Source organism: Larus michahellis, chromosome 2 (assembly GCF_964199755.1).
Source record: "Larus michahellis chromosome 2, bLarMic1.1, whole genome shotgun sequence".
NCBI lineage: Eukaryota > Metazoa > Chordata > Aves > Charadriiformes > Laridae > Larus > Larus michahellis.
In genome coordinates this window covers 33,204,047-33,231,605 of record NC_133897.1, presented here as the reverse complement: position 1 = coordinate 33,231,605, position 27,559 = coordinate 33,204,047, and the positions used below count along the sequence as shown (strand labels likewise).

The window sequence follows — 27,559 nt, the reverse complement described above, 5'->3', positions numbered from 1 at the left end:
TCTGTGGTTCCCTCACCACCAACACAGCCAGTAATAGCTTTTGGGGGCTGTTTTCCTTGACTATTAGGAAACAGAAGACACGCTGTCAGCAGCAACTTATCTACAGTGAAGTGCATGTCTCTAAAAAGACTTGACGGCTTGCTTCTAGTGGATAGGTATGAACTGGGGAGAAGGAGAGGGTGAGATCTACCAGCATGAAAATGAAGCAGAGGCAGGCAAGCCAAAGCCACGAGCTGTTAAAGCTCAATAACATCATGTGGGAGAAAAGACGAATTGGAGGACTAGTGCTCCCAGAATCTTCCCTGGTTAACGCGTTAGCGTGTCCTCACCTAATGGACACTGTTTAACTCCAAAGCTGGCTTAAATAGATGGAACTAATGACTTCCTTACTGTGTCCAACACTCAGCTAGTGGCTGTAAAGTCAGGCAGGCAGTGGCTAGTAGGCAGCAGTAAGTCTGCCAAACAGGGGAGATCCAGCTCCAGCCTAAATGGGGTCAGGAAGGGCTGGCAGTTGCACCACCGCATGACTGCATCAGATGGCAGAGAGGCAGGTGCTCCGGCATGCCTGTCCGAGATATTCCAGGCAGGAATACGGGCACGGCGAGTACTGCACATACTGGACACTCTCAACTCACGGCTTCCATCGACAGGCCACGCTGTAGCTCCAAACACTCTTCTGGACATTGCGTGAATATCCTAAATGATATTGTGGCACCTGTAGTGCTGAGTCTTCTCACCCTCCCTAACAAGCCTGCCCGAGTACATCTCCAGAGTCAGAACAAGAGCGCGTGGGGTGAGCAAAGTAGGTGGGAACTGGGTTCTTGGGGCATGTTAAACCTAACGTACAATTTAGTTATTTATTTTCTTTTTTTAAAATACTTTGAATGTCAGGGTTGCTCTTGCAGGCTAATGCAGTAATTAATTTACAAAAATTCTGAAGGGAATCCTACACAAGACTATTTCTGGTTTAACTATCACTTACAATCTGACCGCACAGCAGCTACGGCGCTCATTCACCGTGCCCAAAGTGAATTTTCTTTTCCAGAGAAAACTGAATAAAGCGCTTGCTGTAGGTTGCAGTTTCAAGTTTGTCCTCAGTCATTAATAGCGTTTACAAATCATAGAATTTTAGAGCAGAGGGATAAGGTGTATTGCTTTTTCTTGTGATCATTGAGGCCATGCTATATTGACACAAGGATGGAAATAAATCCACACGATTCACTTCTACCTTCTGAAGCCATGAAACTATTTTAACAGCCTGAACTTGTTTGCCTTGAACATGTACCTGGACACAACAGGGTGAACAAAGATCAATATTGTGTTTCTACTCCTGCTGATTTTTCTCCTTCAACTATTTATAGCAAGAATGTCGGAACAAACTACTTGGCACCCACCCACCACATGCAGTGCAAGACCATTAGTCTCTATGACAACCTGATCAGAATAAACTTGCGAAGAAGTCAACTTCGCAATAAAAATTAAATCCCTCAAACTACGGCACCTGCAAGAAATTGGCAGGGAAAGGAAAAGAAGAATAAAGCAAGCTCCTTCTGGCGGGAAGGGAGTAACAAACAAAAACCACAAAACAACCCTGAAAAATCTTCCTGCCAAGAGGGTTTGCACTTTCAAGGTTTCCTAAAACCAAGCTCTAATCTACTTTTTAAATCTGTCAGGAATTTATAGAAATGTATTCCTAGAATCGGTTTTACACAAGGACTAAACTGCATTTGATCAGACTGTGGATGGTGCTTGGATCCTGTTCATGCTTCTTGACTACGGGATAAGCGCAACAGAGAGAGAAGGGCTTGTTTTGGCTTTTCCTGCTGCCACGTGCTCCTTTAAGCTATCAAAACATAAGGTATTTCAGAGTTCAACACAACCTTCTCCTATACAATACCCAGAGAACGTCCGTTTCCTATTACATTTTAGGTGAGTCGTTGGCATAGAGAATCCACGCATAGAACAGTGCAGAGAGACTTGTACCTTTATAAAAGAGTACCACGATCTTCTGAAAGGCTTTCATGAAGTGGATGTTGTCATAACAGTACTCCTGCACCTTCTGGAGAAGAATCAACTCTGACTGGCCTTGAGTGCTGAACACAGCAAGCAGGGGGGCATATTGCTGCAAAGAGGATAAAAAAACAAAAGGCATGTCAGTATACTGAAAATAAAAATAAATCAATTTTTTTTTTTAATGCAGGCATCATGAATTTAATCCCTGAAAATCTGTTTCACTGAAACCTTAGATTTACTCGCCAATTGCATTTCCTTAAAGATACTCAATGCATGTACATAAATATCCATCAGCTTTTGTGAGACATGCTGCATCCTGTGAGCTAAAATTCAGTATCACTTATAGATACTGAAGTTTGCATGATCAATTTATAAAGTCCATATCTTGGAGTACTGCTGTTCGTACGTTTCACAAGACAGCATGCTGCTGATTCAGGAGCGATACTTTATTGATGTTGGTAACGTAAGACATCCAAAGATGAAGCACATGAAAATACAAATCTGTAGTTTCACAGGGGTTTCAAAAGTGCCAGGAAATTGAATTACATTAAATTATTTCAGGCTAACTGTGATCAAGTGTCATTATTTTTTCTTGTTATCACCATCAGAGTATCACGACAACCTTTGCTTTGGTAAACAGCAATGTTTTCAAAGCACAGCATTAACTGCTAAGTTTATTCTGAAAAAACAGTAGCAGTATATTTCATTATCTTTTCCCAGAATTTATTAATATAATAAAAGATAAAGCAAAAACTTCTTTGGTATGATTTTTTTTCCCTCTAATTTCAGATCTTAAAGAGTTATGTCAGAGGACCATATCCCGTTCATTCTTTCCTTAAAAAATATGGTGTTTAATATCCATATCTCTCCAATTTCCTTTCCTCTTAGCTTGTAGTGAGTCCAGCTAAGACTGCAATCTTAAATTTAAGTAATATTAACAGCATTTTTCAGAGCTGAAGGAAGATAAATAACCCTTAATCTTCAGAGCCCCATGCCAAATAAGGTTACTATTGTTCTTGCACTGCTCAGTTCACTTTTCATTGTTTTCAGTTACACTGTCAGTTTGGCATTTTTCAGCTGGATTTGCAATGGCAAATGGTCTGCTGATGGACGCAGTCAGGTAGCAAATCACCCACCAGCCACAGCACCGATGGACGCGTTAAAGAGTGCGTACACTTCAGGGCTTCTTTACCCAGAGCTAAATCCTGAGGGTTTTACTCAACATGATCCGTGGAAAAAAACCAACTATTAAAACACATGAAAATTGACTAAAATATGAAAAGTCGGTCCAGAATGTCTTTTCCAAAATAATGATCGTCTATTAATTTAAAGACAGAGAGCGCAAGAAATCACACAGCAACTGTAACAGGAGCAGCGAGGCAGGCAGACAGCATTATTACTTTGGGAAGAAACTTCCTTAACAAAGTAACCATGAGAAATTACCAGAAGTAGCTAACATCGGAGGGCGAGTTTTTCACTTCTGGCAGGTATAGCCACATCTTTAGAAACAACGTTACTGTTTTGGTAAAAGCACTGCAAAACTTGTGCAGGCTTTGGGTAACAAGACTCTCTTTTTCCCCTTTTGGCCCTTGATGCATCCGGCGGGGATCTAGGCAAGTTGCAGGGAGGCAGGGCAATATACAGTGCAGTTCCTGTATTTAACAGCATCAGCAGAACCCACTCCCATCCACAGGTCTGTGAAGTGCTGTTGCCTATAAGCGTTAAGTAATTTATAAAAAAAATTCCTATCTTTTCAGTTTAGAAGAGAGATACCTTCATTTTGCCACATCTGACTGACTCCTTTCGCGTTCTTATCTCCTCAACTGGTACAGACTTAAAATTATAAGTTTCACAAGTGCTAAGGAACCGTAAAATAAGCTTCCTCTCATCGCCAGCTGAGCTCAGTGGCATTATTTTCCATTTGCCTCAGGTTAGGTAGCAGTGGGTCAGCAGCTGCAGTGCCATGAAGGTCAGACCAAAGCAGCGTGAATTGTCTGGAGGCTTCTCCCCACCCGCAGGGAATGTCTCTTCTCTGCACTGCAGATGGCCTAGGGGCCAAGCCCCAGTGTCACAGCAAGGTTACTGGGACGATAAAAAGCTTATCCTGTATGATTCAGGATTTAACAGCTTGCCCTGTCTCCTCTTCAGTTCAGCGCCTGCCAGTCCTGCCATGCGGATGGCACACGTGGCATTTACTGGTTCATGGTTGCCCACCACCTCCATTAGGAAGCCACCCATCCAGTAAAGTTTGTTAAGGAACTGTAAACTAGGTCAATATTCTGTGCCTTGACATATCTTTTCAGGGACCCCTCGTATACAGCTTACTAAAAGAAATTTAATAAATCCAAGAGACTAGTATCCAGATGTCAAAGCTTTGGGAACTGCGCTTTGTGAAAGTTATCTGTCAGGTACAGCCATACAAGAATAAATCCCACCACCTGAAAGGTCCTATGTCCAGTATGTATTTACACACATCCTGACTCATGCCACCAGGGCAAAATAACTCCAGGATTGTTTCAGGGCAGGTCGGCACACAGGAGGGCACAGGAACTAGGCTCTGTGTCAGGCTAACAGCGTTAATCTCGTTTCTGGAGTTCACTGACACATTGGGTCAGCTGAGAGCCCACTGAGAAGAATCCAAGATCTGTCTACCTATCCATAAAGGAAGGACGTGAAACAGATGCTGTTCATATTTGAACACTGAAATGTAAAGACGCAGCTAGCAATGTCTAAATTTCTACTTCTACTGCTTCTTTTAAAATCTTACCTCTAAACGCAAACAGTAAATACCCCATACAAATTTGTCCTCTGTTTTTAAACAGTAGATGTAGCTAGAAAGATACCTATCTTATATAAGCAAGATGTTTTACCTAATTTAGTAGGGTTACATACATAGCTGATGTCTTGTGTCATTGAGATGCACAGGACTAAGCACCCAGCCAACAATATTTGTACAAAGCCAGCCATGTTTCTCTTTTCCCAATGTTCAAATATTCCAAAAAGTGTTTGTTAATTTGCCCTGCAGTACTGGACCATAAATCTCAATGGATACTCTGTTACAGCTGAGAGAGATATGATCTTTTTTTTTTTACATCAAAAGAACAAGAAAAACGATGTCTTCTCCTCCTTCTGGAAACTATCTCGTCTTTCTACTGCTGTTTGGGTCACTTGAGAAGACTTCAAGGCATTTAGTTTTACCATCAAAGACTACACAAGATCCCAAGCAACTACATTTCTAAGATGACTGATTGGGAAACCAAATTCAGATGAAAGGACAGCAGTAGTAGGAGCTAAACCAACGTGGGAACTCCAAGTATGGAGAGGCATCCAATATGAAGAAGAAAGGAATTCAGATCAAGCTTAAGATCCATTTTACCATAAAGAATAAAGTAGAGATTGCTTCTGTCCTAGGGCAAATCTTTGTAGCCTTGGCTACGAGGAAGTATTCTCTTGCTCATGGTTTACCAGCTTAAAAGGACTAATTCTGCCAAAAAGCCTCTCTGCCTCTGTTCTCAGTTCAAGTGTCTTGCACTGCACAATTCCTTCAGACTTAGATGAGGAATACCGACCATAGCAATGACTCCGATGCCTCTGCACTTTTTTTAGGTTTGGGTGTTTTTTTCCACTCCAAAGTCATAAGAGTTTTTGTACCAACGTGCAACTGTGATACTGCAATCTGTCACCACTTAGCAAACCACAGCCCGTCTTTCTATGCTTTCAGTTCCCTCATCCACAAGGACATACCTGGATCAGAGATGACCCACGCTATAGAGCGCGCATGCTCTCAAGCCAGCTCCTGGCTTATTAGTTGACAAGTTGCTGAGTATCCAGCTCCTACAGACAACATCGGTAACAACCATTTCACTGATTCTGAGCTCTGCCTGGATCTAACTAACTGTGCAAAGCCAGCAGAGGTGTCACCACCTCACCATGCTCCCAAAACTTCTTTGCTTCTGGCAAAGACATCGCACAGGCGGTTCCTGCAGGCTTACTAGTCAGATGTGTGCAGATCTGAGTCTCAGCATTGTCCCCAAGGAAAAGAGCCCCTCAGGATCCGGTACATTGAGGAAGCACGAGGCAGAGGCGCTCAGGCTGTGACTACCTCCGTTTGCCCTGGTTCTCTGCACTCTGTGCCTCAGGGTATCCCATAATCTGAACTACCTCAATTTTGCATTCATTTGACTAAAGCAGAAGGGACTATACACAACGCTTGGTGTGCCCGGTGTCAGCCTTCAAAACTCTAGATCTCCTGGATTTAAAAGGTAAAAATTTGACAGCTGTAGAACGTATTCTGGTAATTCACAGCAGCCCCCTCCCCACCCACACACACACCTTTAGATGTTTGAGGGCTTGCTCTGCAACCAGCTCTTCTTTCTTGTTCCATTCCACAGCATTCATGACACAGGTCCACAGGAGACCGATCACTGCCGGCTCTGGCAGCTCATTTCTTTTCATTTCCTCTTTTACATAGAGCACTACCTGGAGCAGGAAATAAACTGCTGTCATAAGCAACGCTCCCAATCAACCAGAAACGATGCTGACATACCAAATACTTGCAGTCATTTACAAATAACATCATGTTATAGAAGTAATAGGAAAGGAAATTAGAACAAGAATAAAAAAGGAAGCGTTTAGCATGTTTTTATTTAGCAACATTACTATTACTTGACTACAAGTTTTGTCCCTCCCCTCCAACCTGACTCTTAATGCAGTTAAGTGAAATACATTCTCATCAAGCCTAGCTGAACAGAGAAAACCAAACCCCATAGTGGGCTGCACTCGCAAATCCAGAGGATGTTTTGTTGCTTTACTCTTAAGCACAGAGTGAACTGATGAATAAATTAAAATAATTTAAAGAAAAGCAGCGGAAATCTACGCAGAGGTGCTCATATCTGTTCCTCTTCACTTACTGTTAAGTCTTTGACTATTATTATATAAACAGAAGTCATAAAACCCCCCACTTTTTACCTCTTTAATTGGGCATTCCTGAGAGAGACGTTCTTGTAGCTCTTTTTGAAGTTCTTTACGAGTCCCCAGTGACTGCTGAACTCTAAGGAAATCTGAGAGCTCTTTTAGACCTGCTTCAGTGAAATACTTGGCAAAATGGTCCACATTCTGCCGGTTGGCTGGAAATAGTTCCTAAAAAGACAGGAATGCTCTCTGTTAAATAAATAACCAATGATGACTCTTGACAGAATGGAAGGAACAATTTTTAAGAATGAACAGTGGGAATCACCTGGTACTGCACTTAAAAAAAAGCCGATGCTTGTATTAATGCTGGAAAAGTCAACACTTCAGTCATAGTGTGTTTCGTCATAGTGAAGGGAAAAATGATGGTCAGTGGCACAAATAACCTAACACCCTCTCCACACAAAGTGCACGTACTTATGAATAGCTGTGAGCTTATGATGTCGCTCAAAACAGTCCTCAAAGAAATTGCGCCTTTTCCAGATTCCAAGAGTCTTGTAGGGAAAGCACAAAGGAATAGATGGTAAAGCCATTACATGCAAAGCACATTTATCGTGCCCTCCCCGTGCATCCACACATTTACCCCTTAAGAAAAATACACTTAGCAATACATACATGGCCCAGCATCCTGGCCTGATGTCGCTACTCTGCTGAGCAATGATTAACACTAATGCATCATGTCACAAAAATCACAAAATCCACTTTGTACTGTTAACATTAACTCCTGCAGGCATTTCTAATTTGAAGACACTGTCATTCTATGATTTGCGGAAGTCCAGATACTTAGAAAAGGTAAAATAATTCTTTAGAACAGCAAATGCCCCATCTTGGCAAGGATTCTATGGCATTTGCTTACCATCCAGTTCTTGGTGGTTAACAATGACCTGTGGGATGGATAGAACTTTTTTGACAAAGAAGCTAGAGACCCTCAATCTGTCCACTTACCTAAAATGAGATTAAGAAGGCATGTATGCCTAAAGTATCATCTGATACTTTATAGTTCTTTAATGAGCATAATGAGAGCCAACAGCTGAAATCTTAAATCAGTCAAGTTTGAAATAGAAATAAGATGCAGTTTGCTTCCCCCCCCTCAATAAAAAGTGTCATTAGCCCACTTCCCAGATTTATGGCAAATTATTTATGACTTGGACTCTTAAAATCAAATACCAATTGAAGAGATGAAGGGGTGTGGGAGGTTGCTTCACTTTTGAAATTTTCTTGCCTAATCATAAATTATTGAGGTAGAAACAGGAAATACTGCTGAAATTCTGCAGGCAGGATGTAGCACATTTGATTAGATTATCGCAGCAGCAATCTTTTTGAGGATTAAAAAAGCCCTATTGATCTTCAGAAAGACACTGGGAGAGAAAGGCACATGACACTGATGCATATTCATATATACTCTAAATACCTCAGGCCATTGCTACAAACCCAGAACACAGGTTTTAAGTCCTGCCTTCCTGCATTGCTCCTACTGGGTCTGCTGTCATCACTCCAAGAGCATTTATACTATCCAGATGGCTGTTGCTGCAGAAAATTAGCTTACTGTGCTTTTGCTATACTATTTAAATGCTGTCGCTTTGGAAACTTATATTCTAATCATAACCCTTTATACTTTATTTATTATTTACAAAAGTAAAACATATTTCAAAAAATAAAAGTCCTCACGCACAGTCGCTGGTGGTGTGTGTTTTGTTAGCAGTGGTTAGAGAAAAAAACCCCACACATTTAATTAATTCCCAAGCCCCATATATACAGTATTGCAGAAGGCATTTTACTACAGGAAAAATAGCGACAGAATGTAAAAGCATGCGATATTTAATATTCCTGAACCTGTATCAATGCTACAGCCATAACAATATTGCTGTGATTCATAATATTTAAAAAATGCTAAGAGAGTCTGAGGGGAAGTTAACATGCTTACAGCAAACTACCATCTGCATTTTATTTCCTTCTCTTTCCCAAGGAGAGATAAGGATAATTGAAAATATATTGTACTTACTAGCAATCTCTTATCGAGGTTGGCTTTCCTTAAAGCAGAGGTAACAGAATTGGCATCTTTCTCTGCCATCCATGCTTTAAAAAGCTTTACAGCAAAAGAGGCTGCAATCCCTGTTTCAGAAAAAACACAAAACATGCTTAAGCAATTTTCAACATGAATTAGAGATGGCTATAAGAATTACAAGGTTACAAAATGGTTACAAGAATACGGAACGAAAATACACTTACGACAACAGGACCAAACACACAGAGCTGAAATGCTCCACAGAGCTGAAATGCTCATTTTTCTCTTTAATGCAGTATTAATTTCCTGAAGTATGCTAGATTGTTTGAAAATCTTTTCATTCTGTATCACCCATCTCCATTCAATTATTCAAAGATTTTCTTTACAATTATTTTTCCTACCTCTCCAATTTACCGACCAAGTCCAATGCATAAGGAAAAATTATGCGTTAAATCAGTGAGGAAATGAAGGTACAAAATAATAAAGGACAGTCAGGATTAAGAACTGAAAAAAACCCATCTCTTCAAAGGGCTTTTCAGCAAGTCCTGGAACAGGGTTAAATAACTTTGCAACTTCAAGGTAACTGTTTGTACCCCATTCTCCTTGGAGGCATTTAGTAGCTGGCAGGACCAGGCACAAATGCTATTTTAAGTGTAAAAATTCCTTCCTCGAGGCGCAACTTAGTATTTTGTGCGTTAAATCAAACAAACTCTGCCTCCAGTAGCTGTAGCTTTCCCAGGGGAGCTAAGAAACCATTAGCCCCATACCTCTTACTTCTCTGTTTCCTAGAGCAGCACCGCCACGGCTCTGCTCCAGCTTCTCGCCTGCAAGCGGCAAGTGCAGGGAGCTGAAGGAAGCTGAAAGGTCTCAGAGACGGAGACCCAGCTCATCCTTGAGGAAGGTCCCCTGCAGGCCAGTTAAGCTTCTCCATACTACACTCATGTCAACATTTACAGCACTACAGAGGGGGGTGATAATGATAGTGGTACACTATGTTACAGCCAGTCATTATAATTTTCTGTTTCACCTCCAAACAGTCCTGAAGCTCTGAGAGCTAGATGGGACCTACTGGTAGGAAGTAGCTTTGTCATTCTTAGCCACTTTCTAGACAGATATCCATTCTTTTTATTTCTAGGATGCACTGACTAAATGAGTCATCAAACAAGAATGGAAGAGATTATTCCCAGAGAAGCGTGAACTTCATTAACATTCATTACAGACCTTGACTGTTATGACAGTTTTGGCAACCTTATTTCAAGAGCTTAGTCGTAAGACATGATCCTCGGAAAAGTACTATATATGGAACCATGATTGCACAATGCCACTCCAAGAGAGGCCTACAAATACGACTTTGGGCTTGTTTTACATGTTGTACAGCAGGTTCCAAGTGAAACCAGCACGATGAAGCGATCGTGAAGTTCTGTGGGCTGACATGTCAAGGCTGACAAAGCCTGGCCAACCAACAGGGAACCTAGGTGTAATGTCAACCTGTAATTTCTGACCTGCAGACATAGTTCAGCGTATCTGATGTGCTTATGAGTTCAATACCAACATCTCTGGTCTCTGTCACCAAGCACTGTCCCCAGTACCCATGTCCTAAACCCTTTTTCAAGTTTTAGCTTAAAACAAAACAAGTTTTATGCCAGTACAAATATTAGAGAGAGGCTGCTCCAGGGCTTCACTACCCACATTGTTTTCAAACTTACTTCTAATTTAAAGTTCAAATTTATTGTTGTCCAGTTCCTATACTCTATTCGTGTGCTGCCACTGTCTTTTCCCATAAATAGCTCTTATCTTTTTCTGGTGTTTCTCCTATTTGCAGAAAACAACTTCAACCATTCATTTTATTGATTAACGCTGTTCGCTGATCTTTACATTTACATTGGTTTTTCAGCATGGGTGACAAGAAGGGTATACTTAACCCTCATGAAGTTTCACCACTGCCTAGACCTTTCTCTGTCTCTGCTAGAATTACGTCAGCAATCCCCAAAAAGACATTTTTTCCCACCTATACATCACAGTAAAAGTAATGACAACACTGAAAAAGGGTAATCCTAAAATGGATTAGGTATTTGTCCTCAAGCTTGATAGATCAGCACAATCTATTCTCTCTCCCTTTCAGCCAACTCTTTGCCAATGTTAACAATTGCCATGCTGATCAATAACTCCCTCAGATAATTTTTTCCTCATTTATTTTAACCTCATTTGCCTGCAGCATTGTTTTTTGTAAATCAAAGTAAGTATCAAGTTTATTTTTAGATCTACCTGTTTTAAGCCTTGATCATTTTCCTGTTTTTCATTTATCTTTGCATCTTTAATTATTCTTCCATAAAAGCTCTATTCCAGAACACTGATTGAACAATCTTGTCCTCAAATGCTGACACATCTACATTTTTAGTATACATAAACCAAGAACCAACAGTATATGTAAGCTCCCAACAAAAGTTTAGGGTTCCTAGAAACAGAAGTTCATAATGCAAATGGAATTTGTTCTAGGAATTGTACGTAACAATTGTATTCCTAAAATATTAAATTTTAAATATAACAAACTACTTGCGTTTTAAAGATTTGAGTTTTCAGAAGCCTCTTGTCTTCCCATAACTACGAACAGACTTTGACTTAAAAACATTGCAGGCAACCTCCCTAAGACATGGATTAGTGCTTTTGTTTAAATTTTCTCCTGGTTTAATTCTGATTCCAAAAGCTGTGGGTGATGACAGAGCAAAGCTGCAGCTGTGGCTTTTCTTTCTGCAGCATTTAAAAAACAAATGCAATGGCTAACATGCTGCAAATGAGAACACGAAGTTAGAATACTTTTTTTTTTTTAAATGAAAGTTAGAATACATTTTAGCTAATACATAGCTCTAACAAAACCAAATGATTTCAAGAAAAATGTTCAACGCTGACAATGCATTTGCAATTATTCCAGGTAGTAACTGGCAGAGAAAGACACTGTTGAGCAATCATTTGGAAAATCAAGACTCCAAGGTAGGTGGCTATAAATGAATAACTAAATAAAAACCCTTAAAAAGAAAAAGCAAAAAAAGTAATCTCAAAAAGGCATTATACCCTGAGACTGAAAGAGCAGTTACTCATCATATGGTACACAAAAGTCCACGGGAAAATGTATCAATCACTGATCACTACTGGTATCAAGGCAAAATGAGGGTTTGAATTATTATTATTTTTTTCTTCTGCAATATCCCATTGACCTCCATGTGCTCTCTGTGCCACTTCACACTCATGTGCACAAGATATTGGCAACACTTGAAAAAATGCTAGTAGCCATATCTCAGGAATAGATGTTATACTTCACACTTTAATAGTATCACAATAATACATATATTCTACAATTTTGCACACACATGTATAACTTTCAAAAACCATAAATCCTTGGGGATTTGTTTTTGCTTTTTTCCTATGTTTGACTGCCCTCTTATTAGATTTCACAAAGTATGTTGGCCATTGCTACCTGTATACACATCTGCTTTAAAATACTGATTTCCGTTGTGCAGTTTCAGGCTTCCAACATACAAAGTATACTGCAATAAATACATCTCCGATTAAAGCCAATGTAAAAAAAAAAGATCATATAGAAAATTACCTTCTTTGACTATATTGTCAGTGAAGAGACTTGTTAAAATTGTAGCAGGAAGAGTCCCGTTGGCTAACAGGATGCCAGAAAGCATTGCCAGCTTTGTCTGTTCTGTCTCAGTAAAGGCTTTAAGAAACAGCAGAAGCTGTGGGTCAGACAAGAAAAATAAAATAAAAAAAAAAGATACATTTGAGCCATGGGCAATGATAACAGGTAGAGACGAGTATTAGCAGTTTAATTTCTTATTTCTCAAGAAGTCCCACCATAAATAATAGCAATCACGTCACAATCACGGCAGTGCTATTTCACTAATCGCTTATAACTTCACGTTCCGTAAGAACGCAAGCATGTGGAATATGGCCTTACTAAGGGAAATAAGGCCTGCCTTCTCCAGATATAGGTACACATGTATAAAAATAAAAGTGCTTGTTAAAGGCTTGAGACCCACAGAAATTCTGGGATCACAGACTTGCTGATTTCAACAGGCTGACAGGAGCCTGCCCATTCACGTCTTCTGACTTCGGACTAAGCCCCACACAGTTGCAGTTGATCTTCTAGCTTACAAAAGCTATTACTCATGTGAACAATAAAAGGATGAGAAAGTTTCCTGTTTTCCTTTTGGGGAAGGGAACACAGCACAATTACGATAGTTTTTTCTATTGACTAAAATAAGAAATATATTTCAAGTTCAGACATTCTTGATAAAGCTGACAAAGGAGAGACGGGAACAAAAGCTGCTTTAAGACCTTGCCATTCCCACTACTAATTACAAGAGGAAAAAAATAGCTTGAGAAAAAATTACAAGTCTCACAATCTTAACTGCTAATAAATCTGACATATGTATTTACCTCTTACAAGTCTAAAAATGGCAACTAAGTCTATTTTAAATATCTTAATTTCATATGTTAAAATGAATGATTTGAAAGCGTACCACTGAAGTACACTACACCTCTTTTCCTTTACATCAGGAAAAAAAATGTGCAAAAGCAGGTTTTGTCAATAGCATTCCTGTTAACAATAATGTTTTCTCAACATGTTGTTAGCAATCACAACATGGGTGATGGGAAAAAGGAGGCTGGACAGCAAAGGGCAGCTTCATTCATTGCGAAAAGCTGCTGACTCCATCAGAAGCTAGCTTACAAATTTACCATCCCCACAAGCAAAAAAAGAAAAAAAAAAAGAAAAAAAAAAAAAAGACTGCAGACATCCATTTCTGAAGTTAAAAAACCAATACTCATCTCCCTCTTCAACTACCAGCACTTTATTCACCTACCTTCTGCTGTCATTACGCCCTCCTTCCTTCTCCAAATAAGCAATAAACACAATCAAAGCAGAACAGCTCATTCTGATGGAAAAGTCCCACCTGGTCTCCAAATTAAGGGTATTTCTTAATTATAAAATCCTACCCATACAAAGGGACAGAATATCACACATGTCCCTGGGCTTGTTTGTCACCGTGGACACTGAGAGCTCTTCTCCAAGATCACAGAATCTTCATGGTTGGAAAGGACCCTTAAGATCATCGAGTCCAACCAAACAACCTACAATCTCTGCCACTAGAGCACGCCCTGAAGTGCCACATCTAGACGTTTCTTAAACACCTCTAGGGATGGTGACTCAACCACCTCCCTGGGCAGGCTGTTCCAGGGCCTGACCACTCTTTCAGTAAAGTCATTCTTCCTAATATCTAATCTAAACCCCCCCTGCCACAACTTCAGACCATTTCCTCTGGTCCTGTCATTATTCACCTGGGAGAAGAGGCCAACACCCACCTCTCTACGACCTCCTTTCAGGTAGTTGTAGAGGGCAATGAGGTCTCCCCTCAGCCTCCTCTTCTCCAAGCTGAACATGCCCAGCTCCCTCAGCCTCTCCTCATGTGACCTGGTCTCCAGACCCCTCACCAGCCTGGTAGCTCTCCTCTGGACACGCTCCAGCACTTCAATGTCCCTCTTGTACAGAGGGGCCCAGAACTGAACTCAGTACTCGAGGTGAGGCCTCACCAGTGCGGAGTACAGAGGCATGATGACTTCCCTACTCCTGCTGGCCACGCTATTCCTGATACAAGCCAGAATGCTGTTGGCCTTCTTGGCCACCTGGGCACACTGCTGGCTCATGTTAAGCTGGCCGTCCACCAGCACCCCCAGGTCCTTTTCTGCTGGGCAGCTTTCCAGCCACTCTGCCCCAAGCCTGTAGCATTGCTTGGGGTTGTTGTGACCAAAATGCAGGACCCGGCACTTGGCCTTGTTAAACCTCACACAGCATCGATCCAGCCTGTCCAGGTCCCTCTGTAGAGCCTTCCTACCCTCAAGCAGATCAACATGCCCGCCTAGTTTGGTGTCGTCTGCAAACTTACTGAGGGTGCACTCAATCCCCTCATCCAAATCATTGATAATATCAGCTATCTAAGTAGCTTATCATTAATTGTAAAGCTTTCTCAACATAGTGATATTTTTAAAATCCAGATAACTAATGAAGCAAGTTATTAAAACTCACGCAGTGTTTTATGAATAGCTCTGCTCTGTATCAGTGAACAGAACTGATAAAAACCTCATTCATACGGTAGTACTTACATAACAACATCACTTTTAAATTACAGCTTACACAGGCCTGAATGATTCAGCCACAGACTAATCATTTGGCTGAAGCCCACTTGAAAAAACCCAACCAAACAAATGAGCGCAACATGCAGTTTTAGCTTAAAAGAAAAATTATGAAACTATAAAATCTCAAGGTGTAATTTTATTTCGGCAAACTGTGACTCACAACCAAAAAATGTACGAAAATTTGGGACGCAGATGAATGGAATTATAGTTTCTAAATATACGTGTGAGAAACAAGTGGTGTGCTGTGTTTCCAAATGCAGCAATTAACTGGCATATATAATAGTGCAGGTAAAGGAACTCCAGGGCCACATTTAATGGGAAGAATGAAAACATTTTTACAGGATTTCAATATAAACCTAGTACAAAATGGAGGCCTGGTGATTTAAACCTTTCTTTATATAAGCTTTACCAACAATACTGTACCAAAATGAGATCTGCACAAGAAAAAATTGGAGTTAGACCTTTTGCTCTTCACTGTAAGTACTGAGACTGTTAATAAAGAGGAAACAGCTTTAGATTTCTGTGTAGCCTACTTTAACTCTTTTTCCTTCTGCTCCCATATAAGTAAGAGATGTGGGTTTTGATTAGAAAGTGGTCACACTGACTACTTTAACATGACAAACCAGGTTTTGACATACTTCTGAGCTGTAACCTCCCTTGGGTTTTGTCAGTAACGAGTAGGTCATGAACAGTTCTACCCCTTCAGATCAGATTTGAGTCACGAAAGCAACAACGGCAGGAAATCCAGCTGCAAAGCTGGGGTTACGCAGCCCAAGGTGGAGAAGGATTCTAAGAGAAGGACATCCAAATATTTATCAGCTTCAGTTTTGAGAAATACACATTTGTTCAAACGTTTTGCAAGGTCTGAAATCACATATCTACGAAGTTCACAGCCCCACCCTCTTCCCTTTCCTTTGAAATACGGTTCTTGAAAGTCTCTTAGCATGAATCTGCATTATGGTGTTCTTGAACTGTACCCCATTGCAGTATGTTTTGAGCAGGAGCCTTGTCTTCTACACGTCTCTCACTATTTAAAGTACTGCTTGGTGCTACTAGCATGATTTTTGTTTTACTAACATTTTTGAAAAGCAGCTCAAATAAACTTATACATGTCATTTTCTGCTGCTCAAGGACATTATTCTATATTTTCAAGCAATTGTGAAACATAGTTTCACAATTAAACATAATTTAGGGGGAGAATGGGTGATAAGGAGAATGAAAAGCTTTAATAAACCCACTTAAAAACCACCAAAAAGAACAAAACATTCAGTTCAAAGCTGTTGTTTCAGATTTTTACTGCTAATTACTTCAGGAGCTCTTCTTTTACCACCACTATTACAAACCTCAGCAGGGAAGTCACAAAATGTCCAAGTCACTTCAGAATAGTATCAAACCACCCACAGAAAGTTCCCGCTGATGCTTAGCCAAGGATTGGAATTACTGCTTTTGTTAGCTACAGACTGATTGCAGGCATAAAATGCGCAGTTCTGGCTCAGAATTTTGTATTTCTCTCATAGCTATAAGAACTCCCACCTATTTAAGTGGGAGTTCAGAATGCCTAATAAGCACAAGACCAGACCTAATGTGCTGTTCCATGCTATTTTTGTCTTTAAAGAAAAAGTCTTTTAGGCACAAAGTGTGGGCATAAAAGATACGCACAAGTAAAGATACGCACGGAACATTAAAAAGCATATAAGAAAAGTGCTTCTGCTCTCTTGCGATCTGGAAAACTTAATAGTGAAAATTAAGGAATTTTATCCACACAGGGAGTGTGGTGTCTTTTTATATCTTCGTTATCTGAAGTGGTCTGTTGCTTTAGCATCTGAGAGTTTGTCACATCTGTAGACAAGCAGCAATGGAGAAGGTAGCTAACATAACAACAGATACCCGCTGACTGATTCTTGCCTTTCATTTAGCTGACTTAAAGCATCTCTGTTTACGCCCCATTTGATCTCAGAATGTTAGTCTCTTCTTATTTCATAATCCCCAGCTTGATTTAGGGTTGCTTCGTTAGGAAAATTGGAACACAAACAAAGGACCTCATAACGTCTCCCAGTACTTCAGACATTCTCATAAGACTCCATAATATTTACCACCGTTAGGACAAAAACATACTTACCTGTACTTTTTCCCAATTCTGATAAAAAATCCCCCAACAGCATATAGAATGCCACTTAAACATGCAAACACACTATATAGAAAGCTAATAGTGCATTCTTTATCCGCTGACCTGAACAGAAATACATACATAAGAAAGATGAACACAAATTTGGAACTGAGAATTTTGCTAAAATTATTGTAAAATGTTGTTATAGGTCTATGCTGGTACACTGGGCAGTGCTCACATGAACTTAAGCTGCCTATATCAAAGCCCAACGGGTGAGAAATGCATATAAACATCTTTGTCTTTTGTTGAAATTGCTTGCACAAAATAATTCAGATGTAAAAATTTCGATGTATGGTTTGCTTATGTCACTAGAACAAAGAATAACTGGCAATTTTGGAGGGAGAGAGTTAAGAAATAAAACATTTGAAAGCCAGAAGCAGACAAAAAAAGGGAAAGGTGCTGGAAAATAATAATGTCCTAACAACAAAATTATGAACTAGAAGACATAAAAGCAAATACTTGTACAAATACTGCCATTTAAGACAATCTCTCTTGAAAGAGAAGTCCCACTGACACCATCTGCTTCTTTAGAGTGAAACTGCTGGTTTTGCCTTGTTTTTTTTAGCATGACTTTTTCTGTGAGAAGAGCTAATTTTCCCCCCAAGTGCCCTCGCTGCCTAACGCATCTGCCAGAAAAATCACTTTCATTGCTGGGACAGTGACCCATGAAACAACATCAAGGAGTTGCTCTCTTGCTTTTCTAACTACCAACTAACTGCAGTAGTCTTTGAACTATTAAATCTTGCAGAACCACCTTCTAGAAATACTAATGTATCTATCTTCTGACCGTCTGTGAGCAGCTACTCTCACACAAGTTACTGCACATGGGGATTAAAGCATTAAATAGTTAAAAACCCAGCAGCCTCATCAGCGAGAAGACAGTCACTTGGTGGGTTCACGCAAGCAGGGTGAGGAAGAAAGTAAGCAAAAGGCATCTACCAATAGTCCTCAAGGTTTTTAAGGCAATGACCACACAGGTGTGATACGCAGGCCCAGACTTTCACAACCACCTTCCCAGTTTGTCATTGTCAGATAAACTGCCTTAACTGAGGAAGAGAGTGCACCCAGCACCCCCGCCGAAAGGCCAGGTCCCCAGGAGCCACGCTGAGATTCACACCAGAGCTAAGGGTGGTGATGGAAGGGCAGATGGAAAAATTACCCCCCAGCCTAGGACCCCTATGCAAACCTCATCTTGTGATCAGGATATAATCTGACACTGAAAACTATAAAAAAGATGTATGCAGAATTGAGATTTGCAGTCTGTAAAGTGAACAAGCCCACTCTGACCCTGTGCTACCATGGCTAGGGTGCTTCCAATGCTTTTAAATGAGCATCATGACTCCAGTCACACAGTACCTCAAATTATTTGCATTCTCTCAAGCTGGTTTCTTCCTCAACTAGAGAGTCAAATTATTATACATCTACCGTAGTCTCATCTTGTTATTAAGTGCGCAAAGTGAATTCTTAGAAACTTAAAGGACTCAAACCCAGGCAAGTTACAGAAGAGCAAGGAGGCGGCTTGAATTGACATGGCACTTGCTTAATATGCTGAACACTCTCTGAAACTTGAATGCTATGAGTCAGCGCTTCTCATGTCAATGATTATAGTAATTAACAGCAAGAACATTAGATTTGTGTGGGGAAAGAGGTAAATTTAGGTCTTTAGAAGGATGTACTGAGCAATCAGCATCAGTTAATAGGCATGCTGGCCACAAGCGTGAAAATAATTTCCTATATGAGCAAGAATGTATAAATCAGAGCCAAATTTATCAGAGCCACAAGAGGTGGCGGGGAGGCATCGTGCTCCAGACTTACCCTCACTTGACCCTTGAAGCAATCTTTCTAATGCTTAAATGATATGGAAACACACTTTTACTTTTAACAAACATGGTATTTTAGTCACAGGACAGGTTTTGTCATTATCAGCATGCCTGTTAACTCACAGCACAGCACAGTGATTATTACTTGTTCAGGCCATTAGAAAAAGATATTTACATCTGTTACTAGGAACTCAAAATAGACAAAATAAATCTGTATTTTGTTTTTCAAAAATTTCTACCCAGGTTTCTCCTGTCTCCTTAGAATTCAGTATCACAAAACAAAACAGTTTCCATAAATATCCAGTACAGTCTAAGAGGCAAATCCTGTGCACTCTGACAGTGGTGATGACTTTCTCTTGCACATATCTATGCCCTCAAATATGCAAACTTGTGGTCAGGATTCATTCCACAATGCAGGAGTAGTTTAACACTCATACATCAAGTGACGTTCTGCACAGCAGACTTGCATTTAATTCTATAGAAGAAAGCCACGGACAGCTGTTCTCTTAGCAGGATAGCAACACTACCTCTCATTAAGAGCTATACCCCAAAGCATATCGAAGTTCTGCACAGAAAATCCTGGGAGAAGAAGATGAGTTTGGTCAAAGCAACCAAAGGAAGCACTAATTTAGAATTACTATACACCGAGTGTTGCCAGCAGTATTCCCACAGAGATAAATTTGCAGATGAAAGCTGCCACCTCTAGATTCCACCCTCTTTTCCAGCGGAGATAAATAAAATACATAACAGTGCCGCATTTATACAGCTAAAGTTATATTAGACATAGGTTAAAAAATATTAGCACTCAAGAGGAGACTGCCACCAACATTACCTTTTTGATTTCATCTTCAAATGCTTTCTCCAGGTATTTGTATCTCCTGATAAGTTTATTGAAGACCTAAACATAAACACAGATTAACATAAAAAAATGTAACAATTGCAGCAATCCTGCTCTACAAAAAGGCAAAGGGAAATAAGACTGCTTCTACAGAATCCATAAAGAGTATCTTTGATTAGTCCATGATAAGACAATTTTTTTTCTTTTTATTATCTCCACAACAGGAAAGATAAAGTAAGAAACACTGCTGGCTGCTGATACTCTACTATTCCACTGCACAATTATTCTTTAGACGTTGTTTCCAGGAAATAAGCAGCCAGCGGAATGATATTTCTCCAGTCATCTGTGGCGTTCTCTGTCTCATGGCAGAGCATGAAACATCCTTCTCTATTAGTTTGTTCGCAAGCGGAAAAATACAATTTTTGCAATTCTTCCTTCAGAGTGCGATGTTTGAATTGGAGAATTTCCTGCAGGTTTGAGAGTCGTCTTTTTCATATTTCTCAAAATTTTATCCCTACACTACTTTTCACCCTATCCATAGATCAAAAGCAGGGGGGAAAGGAGCAGGAAACTCTGCACCCTTCCCCTGGGTAATGGCAGCTCTCCGGGGAAGCTGTCAGGTGTAAACCGATGGAGCGCGGCAGTCAGGTAGCACTGCTGGCCATCTTCATAGATGCAGAATCTTTGTCAAATCCACTAACACAAATGCTTACAACAAAACACACTACTGCCAGGCAAAGAGGAAGAACATTTGACAGTTTGTACAAGTATGTTCTTCGAAACACTTGTTCTCCGGTTTTCACCATGTGTTTCCCATCATGCGACCACAGATTATGAAAGCAGAAGCAGCACAGGTGCAGGGTGCATTCAAATGGAAGAAGGGAGAGATAAGAAATTAAATAAAAAAATCACTGCTCTCACTACTGCACAAAGGGCACAAAACACGAGACTCACTGCCACAGCTAAAAAGGTTTGTATGGGGAACAAATGACATTATTGTCAGGCTGGATGGTGGTGGGGGGAGAAATTAAGTTTAGAAAGTTTCAATTCATTTTCCAAAGAATGAAAAATACATCCAGACATCCCAAATGGTAGGATTTTTGGCTCAGAACAAGTGAAAATCAAATTGCGTACATGCTGAGAGGCAGAGAGATGCAGAATTCTTAAAAAATAAGGTGTAGAATAAGGTATAAGACAAAAATGTAAGCTAGCATCTTGTTCATATTTCCAAACAAAATTTTGTATATTTTTGTAAGTTCCTGTAAGTGACAGAAGTACACTTCATAAGCAAATAGTCTGCTAAAATATCAACACTTGCTTTAGTCTTTTTTGTTGAAGACTTTTCACTCTTTGAATTTTTTCCGTGACTAAAACCACAAAAACCGAGCCACACTACTGGTTTATGTGGGACTCAGAGTAAAAAATTACCTAGAAGATAAGGAAGATCCAAACACTATTTTAGCCTAGCTCCACTCTTTCATAATACAGAAAGAGCTCTATTTTCCACTATGCATGAAAAAAAACAGGTGAAGTCTATAAAAGGACACATCTCTTCAGGCATTAACTACAAAATGTTGACTTAGTTTGGTGGCTTTTGGTTTGAAATGCAGAGAATACATTGAAAATTCCACTGCTTCAAATCCTGAAGCCTTTCTTTCAATTTTCCAATGTGTAACCTTTTATTTTAAAGTTAAATTTCTCCCTGGAGGACTGGTACTGCCAATTTTTGTGATCAAACCATTAAAATATTAAAATCCAAGATGACAGAATCAACACAAGATATATCGACCCCTTTTCCTGAAATAAGTATATTTCACTTCCTCAGATTATCAAAGATGCGTTTTCAAAGGAGCTTTCTGCTATTTAACAAACATTTGTTACTGATGCAGATTCTGATCCCAGCACCCTTTAATTCAACCATGCACCTTTTCAGCAACTTACCACCCTCAACACCTTAGCAGGGACAGGGACTTTTATGCTTTCAATCCCAATAATAACTAGTTATTTAAAAAGATAAATATGTGACTCAACTAACAATAGACTTTTGACACATGGGAGTTTCAATGGTATTGCATTTTAATGCAATACTACTCGTATCCAAAATTGTGTGGTGGCTTTGAACTTTCAATAGAATTCTTACTGTATTTTCTCATATAATATTATCTTCCATTAAGGAGTTACGCAACATTAGCTTCTCTTCAATAATGTTTTAGGCTTCGTTGCTTATTTGTGTTAATTTCACATAGGCCTATTTGTGCAAGCCTCATTCCTGCAAAAAGAAATTATATATAACTTACACAGGAGAAATGAAAGCTCTTGGAATAATATGCCCTATTCCTAACTAGTTATACAACTAAAGGTTGGAGGCGTAAGCTTTATATTTTTTGTCATTCATATACTTCATGTGTTTCTAAAAATACGTTCATACAAATCTTTCAGGCTGAATACAGAAAAGGTCAACAAAAATAATAAGGATGGTGTCTAAAAATATACTGGACCAACAGCAGAATGAATTAAGTAAGACCCTGTAAAAGAAAGCATTGCTAACTGTGCTCAGACTATCTCAGACATCCAATTTTCTTACCTAAAATTTATAGGTTAGGGTAGATTACTGGTTAACTGGATTTTCAATTGCCCTGTAAGTAGCCTATTGCAGCCTAGACAGTCTGCAGATGTTCCACGATAATCCCTTTTCATACATAAACAGAAAACAGCAATCAACCACGCCTTTATTGACCTGAGCATAATTTCGGATGGCATCATGATCTTCATCTGCAAAAAATACACAGTGGTTGGTCATCTTGGTCTTGTCATTGTCATCTATGCGTGTGCCTCCAGGAGCTAAAAGAAAGAAAGAAAAAAAGAAAGGCAAGAAACAATTTCTCACTTTAGAGAATGTTCTATAATTACAAGATTTAATAAGTCTTATGTTAGTATTACTTAGGCAAAAGGCAAGAGTAAGAGCTAGCGGGGGGAGGGGAGGAGAGAGAGAGACAGAGCTTTGCCAGGCTGTGGTGGCACCGGACAGAAGGGACAGCTGGCTGATATGCTGCATCTTAGATCACACAGACCTCACACGACTGAGACATTCAGGACTTAGCTGTTTTTGAGAGCACTGAGTATGATCCAATAAGCACGGGCTGGAGCATAACCCTTGCGCATATTTTAACTACTACTTCTTTAAACACCACAATGACGTAAATCCTTTCCAAAGAGAAAAGTATTAGCACTCTGTTACTAATTTGAGGACTTGGAACATCTGATATCTTTGGAACAATGGTATCCTGGGGTGCACTATAAAAAGCGTGGCCAGCAGCTCAAGGGAGGTCATCCTCCCCCTCTACTCTGCCCTGGTGAGGCCACATCTGGAGTACTGTGTCCAGTTCTGGGCTCCCCGGTTCAAGAAGGACAGGGAATTATTGGAGAGGGTTCAGCAGAGGGCTACAAAGATAATCAAGGGACTGGAGCATCTCTCTTATGAGGAAAGGCTGAGACACCTGTTTAGCCTGGAGAAGAGAAGACTGAGAGGGGATCTCATCAATGCTTATAAATATCTAAATGGCAGGTGATAAGAGGATGGGGCCAGGCTCTTTTCAGTGGTGCCCGGACACAGGGCAAGAGGTAACGGGCACAAACTAGAACACAGGAAATTCCATCTAAACGTGAGGAAAAACTTTACTCTGAGGGTGGCAGAGCACTGGAACAGGCTGCCCAGGGAGGTGGTGGAGTCTACTTCTCTGGAGACATTCAAAACCCACCTGGACGCGTTCCTGTGTAACCTGCTCTAGGTGACCCTGTTCCAGCAGGGGGGTTGGACTAGATGATCTCCAGAGGTCCTTTCCAACCCCTGTGATTCTGTGTGATCTCCCTAACCCCTCCAATGCTTACCAGGCCCACGTAAACACTCAAAACACCGCTGCAAAAGTTTTCTCCCAGCTTATTTTGTTGAGAGCTTTTTTCCTAGATACTTCCGCTGGCTTTTGTGTCCTGCGTTACCTCAAGTCTTACAAAAACACCTTTTATTTTTACATACCAAAGAGCAGGAAGCAGGAATCAAATGAACATGACCAGTAAAAAGAGCCACTTGTTCAAAATACAGAGCAAGGCGAAAGACATTTTTTTGCCCATGCTGCCAGTGACACCTAGGAGAAATGCCATGTGAACATGCACTAGGCACTCATTATCCTTCACTTCTCTTAGCTAGCCTTTGTTGCAATGTCTACAAAGCAAGCTTTGCAACAGATAATAACCTGGAGTGCTGTATTACACCTTTTCAGGCTAACAAATTCCTCTGTTACCCCTAGTTAGCATCTCTCTCACTTTCTTTGCTGTTGCATTTATGTGCTCTTGCAGCTCAGACTGACGGCTTCTCAGAGCAGCGTCCATTTTTTCTGGTATTTGCAGAATGCCTCACACAATCAAACGCCTAGGTATTGCCGCACTACAAGCAATAAACAGTTCTATGATACGAGATCCAAGAAGTATATAGGTAAGTGAAATAGTAACACAGTTTATAGTTTCCACTTTGTAAAGGAAGACAGCATGTTAAAAGAAACAAGGCTGATCCTCAAAATTCTGCATCAGGTACACTGCAGTTTACCTAGCATGCTGCCAGCTACCAAAATATCAAAGAGTGTGTCAGCATAGCGGCGATAATCAAGCCGTGAGCCAGTTGCATCCAGAAACTTGGCTATAGCCTCCAGGTCATTCCCAGCTTCATTGAGGCCTTGGACAATCGTATCCCTGAAGACTGTGGGTTCAAATTTCTCCTTTTCATCTGGAACAGAGATAAAGGCAAAGGACAGAGTGTCAGTTTGAAACTTTCTGTTTAAAATCCCCTATCAGCCAGAAATTGAAATGACCGTGGCACCTAAGCATATTCTTCCTGTTCTGGTCAATGCACCAAGAGTTTTGTTGGTTGGCTTTTATTGTCTTTGGGAATTTTGCAGTGTTTACCCTTGCTCCCGTCTCCTCCTCATCCCTCCAAAATTCCAAAACACATACAAACATACAGGAATAAATAATTAAAAGGGAGAAAAAGCAACTATTGAAATTGTTTTCAAATTTCATACTCTTGCTTCTCTTGTTGAAGATATCGTTGAATGTGCATATCATTATGCATCGCTAAATCTGATAGCAGATTAAAGGGTATGTCAGTTATATGTAAACAATCTCACTGTAGGAACATTTCTGGATATTTTTCTTTAAATAACTACGGTTGCGTATCTCAAATGTTTTCAAAAAGACAAGTCTTCAGGAAAAGAGGAGATCAAGGTATTCATAACAACACTTTTTATGTAAACATTTAGGACTCTGCCACATGGCGTAACCAAGAATTTATCTTCCATATTCACAAACCTAAGCAGGGCTATGAACACAGAAATGCAGTGCTCACATCACATTTTCTACAGCTGTCCCTGGTTGAACTCAATTAAGGTACAGTCTGACCTCCAGACAACGTCCCTATGTCAAGGCCATTAGCCACGACAGATGTAACTGCAACCTCCAGACAAAGCTAGGTGGATTTACCCCTACCTCCTGCTGCTTTTTCTTGCAGGCTGTTAACAGCTTACCAGACACTTGAAGCTTCTTAGCAAAGCAAGTCCTGACTTTATACAAGGGCACATACGAAATGCTCGTTACCGTCAAAATAATGCTGAAGTTCATAAACACAACTGTGAACTGTTCTGTGACACTCAAAAACCAAAACAAGTTTGTTATCACCTGCTGACACAAATGTTGACACAAGTTCTTGAAAACACCTGCACATGTTATATCCAGAAGATAAATCCAGGGTTTTTATTTACTAAGACGAATGAGGATTGGTAAAATTCCTGTCTGAACATGTGCACTCTGAAACGTGCCAGCTGCAACCTTCACAGGCTGTTTGGGAGAAGAGGTTCTAGACATTACACATCCTTTGGCTGCAGGTTTCCTTTCTCTGCGACTCAGTGCAGTGTTTTATACCAAATATTAACCAGAAGACCTTGGTTTCCAATAGCCTTTCTTCCCCTAATCCCTTTTCTCCAGCCACATGAGCCTCACGGCAATTAAATAACTATTATACACACAATGCCTACTTTTATCAGCTTTAATATTTCTAATACATTGTTCTCTCTTCTTATTCCCCTGCACATACCTGGGATGTGCTCATTCTATCATCTTCAGTGCATCCCTTGCACATTCTCCCTCTCTTTCAATGCATTCCCTTCCCCTATAACAACTGTACCCAAAAAGCACAAGCTGTCCCTCCCACTCAGTGTCCCAGGCCACTGGGGAAGCTCAGGGGTCCAGTCAACCCATCCTTCCAGCATGCAGCAACAGCAGCTCCAGGCTGTCTGTCAAGTGCTCAGCAGCACTGTAAAAATGAGGCATCACCTTTTTTTCCAGAAATCCCCTGCTATGCCTGGCTTTTAGTGGCTTGTTGTTTCTGTTGCCTATCTCCAAGCAGGGTGCTGCCCCATCCCCTGAAGCTGACCTTCTCAGACCAAAGCTGAGGGTTACTCAGCTCCACGGATACCCACATACATGTGGCACTATGACTGTGTGCATTGCTCGTGCAACCACCTGTTCCCAACCCCAGCTCACCCTGAAGCCATGCACACAATCATAGTGCCAACATTGCTTCTCCCCTACCACACTCTCAGCATCCAATAAACTACTCAATATGCCCCTTCTCTGAACGGTAAGTGACTTCACAGGCTTTTACTTCACCCCAGACCTTGGAGATATTCAGGGTCTTAGTTGTGTTACCTCGACTTTCAGCTGTGATGAAGATCTGGAGTCCGCCGTTTGAGTAACCACCTCTCGTATCTGCAGGGCATGCCCGTGGTGGACAACCAGAGAGGGTCAGGTGGGGAAACTGAAGGACCGTGCCTTTGCTCTGGGAAAATGCCTACAGAGAAGTGTACCACCGGAATCCCACCTGAGCTATCAGACTGGTTGCCAAATACTCAGTTGCAGCTCTCTTCCAACTTGAAGCACTAAAACAATCCGAAGCAAGCAACAAACCAACCAACCCACAAACAAACAAGCCCTTTACTGGAGTAAGCGTAAGTACTTCAGTGTGTATACTTCAGGCAGTTGTATTTCCGCACAAGAAACCCAGATCCACCCATAAGTAAGTATCTGAGTATAACTGTTCTCTTTCGGGTTACCAAATACGTATGTAATATTTGCAGGGGGTGTGTGGGGGGAGCTTGATGACTCATTAACCAGTGAAATGACAGAGTTCTGTTAAGAGATGAGTTAAAAAAAATAACGCTATTTTACTTTTTCATTGGTATTTTGTCTAAAAATTTAAGATGCTCAAATCTAAACTGAAAGGTGTTACATGCTTGGTATCATGGGTACACAGTGCTCAGTACAAACACAGTGTGATTAACGTTTCTTAGCTATTTTAAAGAGATTCTTCTCCTGCCCCAGAAGTCCTCCTCTCATCTGGAGCACCCTACTATTTTCTAGTCTATCACAATCTAAAAATCTACACAGGAAGAGGAGGTAAACTCATTGCATGAAAAATGATTTATAATTTTATTGAATCATTTTCC

The 27,559-nt window shown here is 40.4% G+C and overlaps 1 protein-coding gene across 4 annotated transcripts in view; it reads right to left on the bottom strand.

Annotated features, from left to right (window-relative positions):
- BZW2 (basic leucine zipper and W2 domains 2) overlaps window positions 1–27,559 on the bottom strand; it is a 60,579-nt gene that overhangs the window by 7,432 nt on the left and 25,588 nt on the right. For 2 of the 4 annotated variants that reach the window (XM_074574807.1, XM_074574806.1), the window contains 8 exons: window positions 24,610–24,786; window positions 22,747–22,850; window positions 20,004–20,069; window positions 12,591–12,726; window positions 8,984–9,093; window positions 6,982–7,152; window positions 6,346–6,492; window positions 1,984–2,122 (listed from right to left, as the gene is read on the bottom strand). In XM_074574807.1, the coding sequence (XP_074430908.1) occupies window positions 1,984–2,122; window positions 6,346–6,492; window positions 6,982–7,152; window positions 8,984–9,093; window positions 12,591–12,726; window positions 20,004–20,069; window positions 22,747–22,850; window positions 24,610–24,786 (1,050 nt within the window). Of the gene's footprint in view, window positions 1–1,983; window positions 2,123–6,345; window positions 6,493–6,981; window positions 7,153–8,983; window positions 9,094–12,590; window positions 12,727–20,003; window positions 20,070–22,593; window positions 22,851–24,609; window positions 24,787–27,559 lie in introns of all 4 variants that reach the window. The other 2 variants (XM_074574808.1, XM_074574809.1) reach the window with 1 other exon arrangement.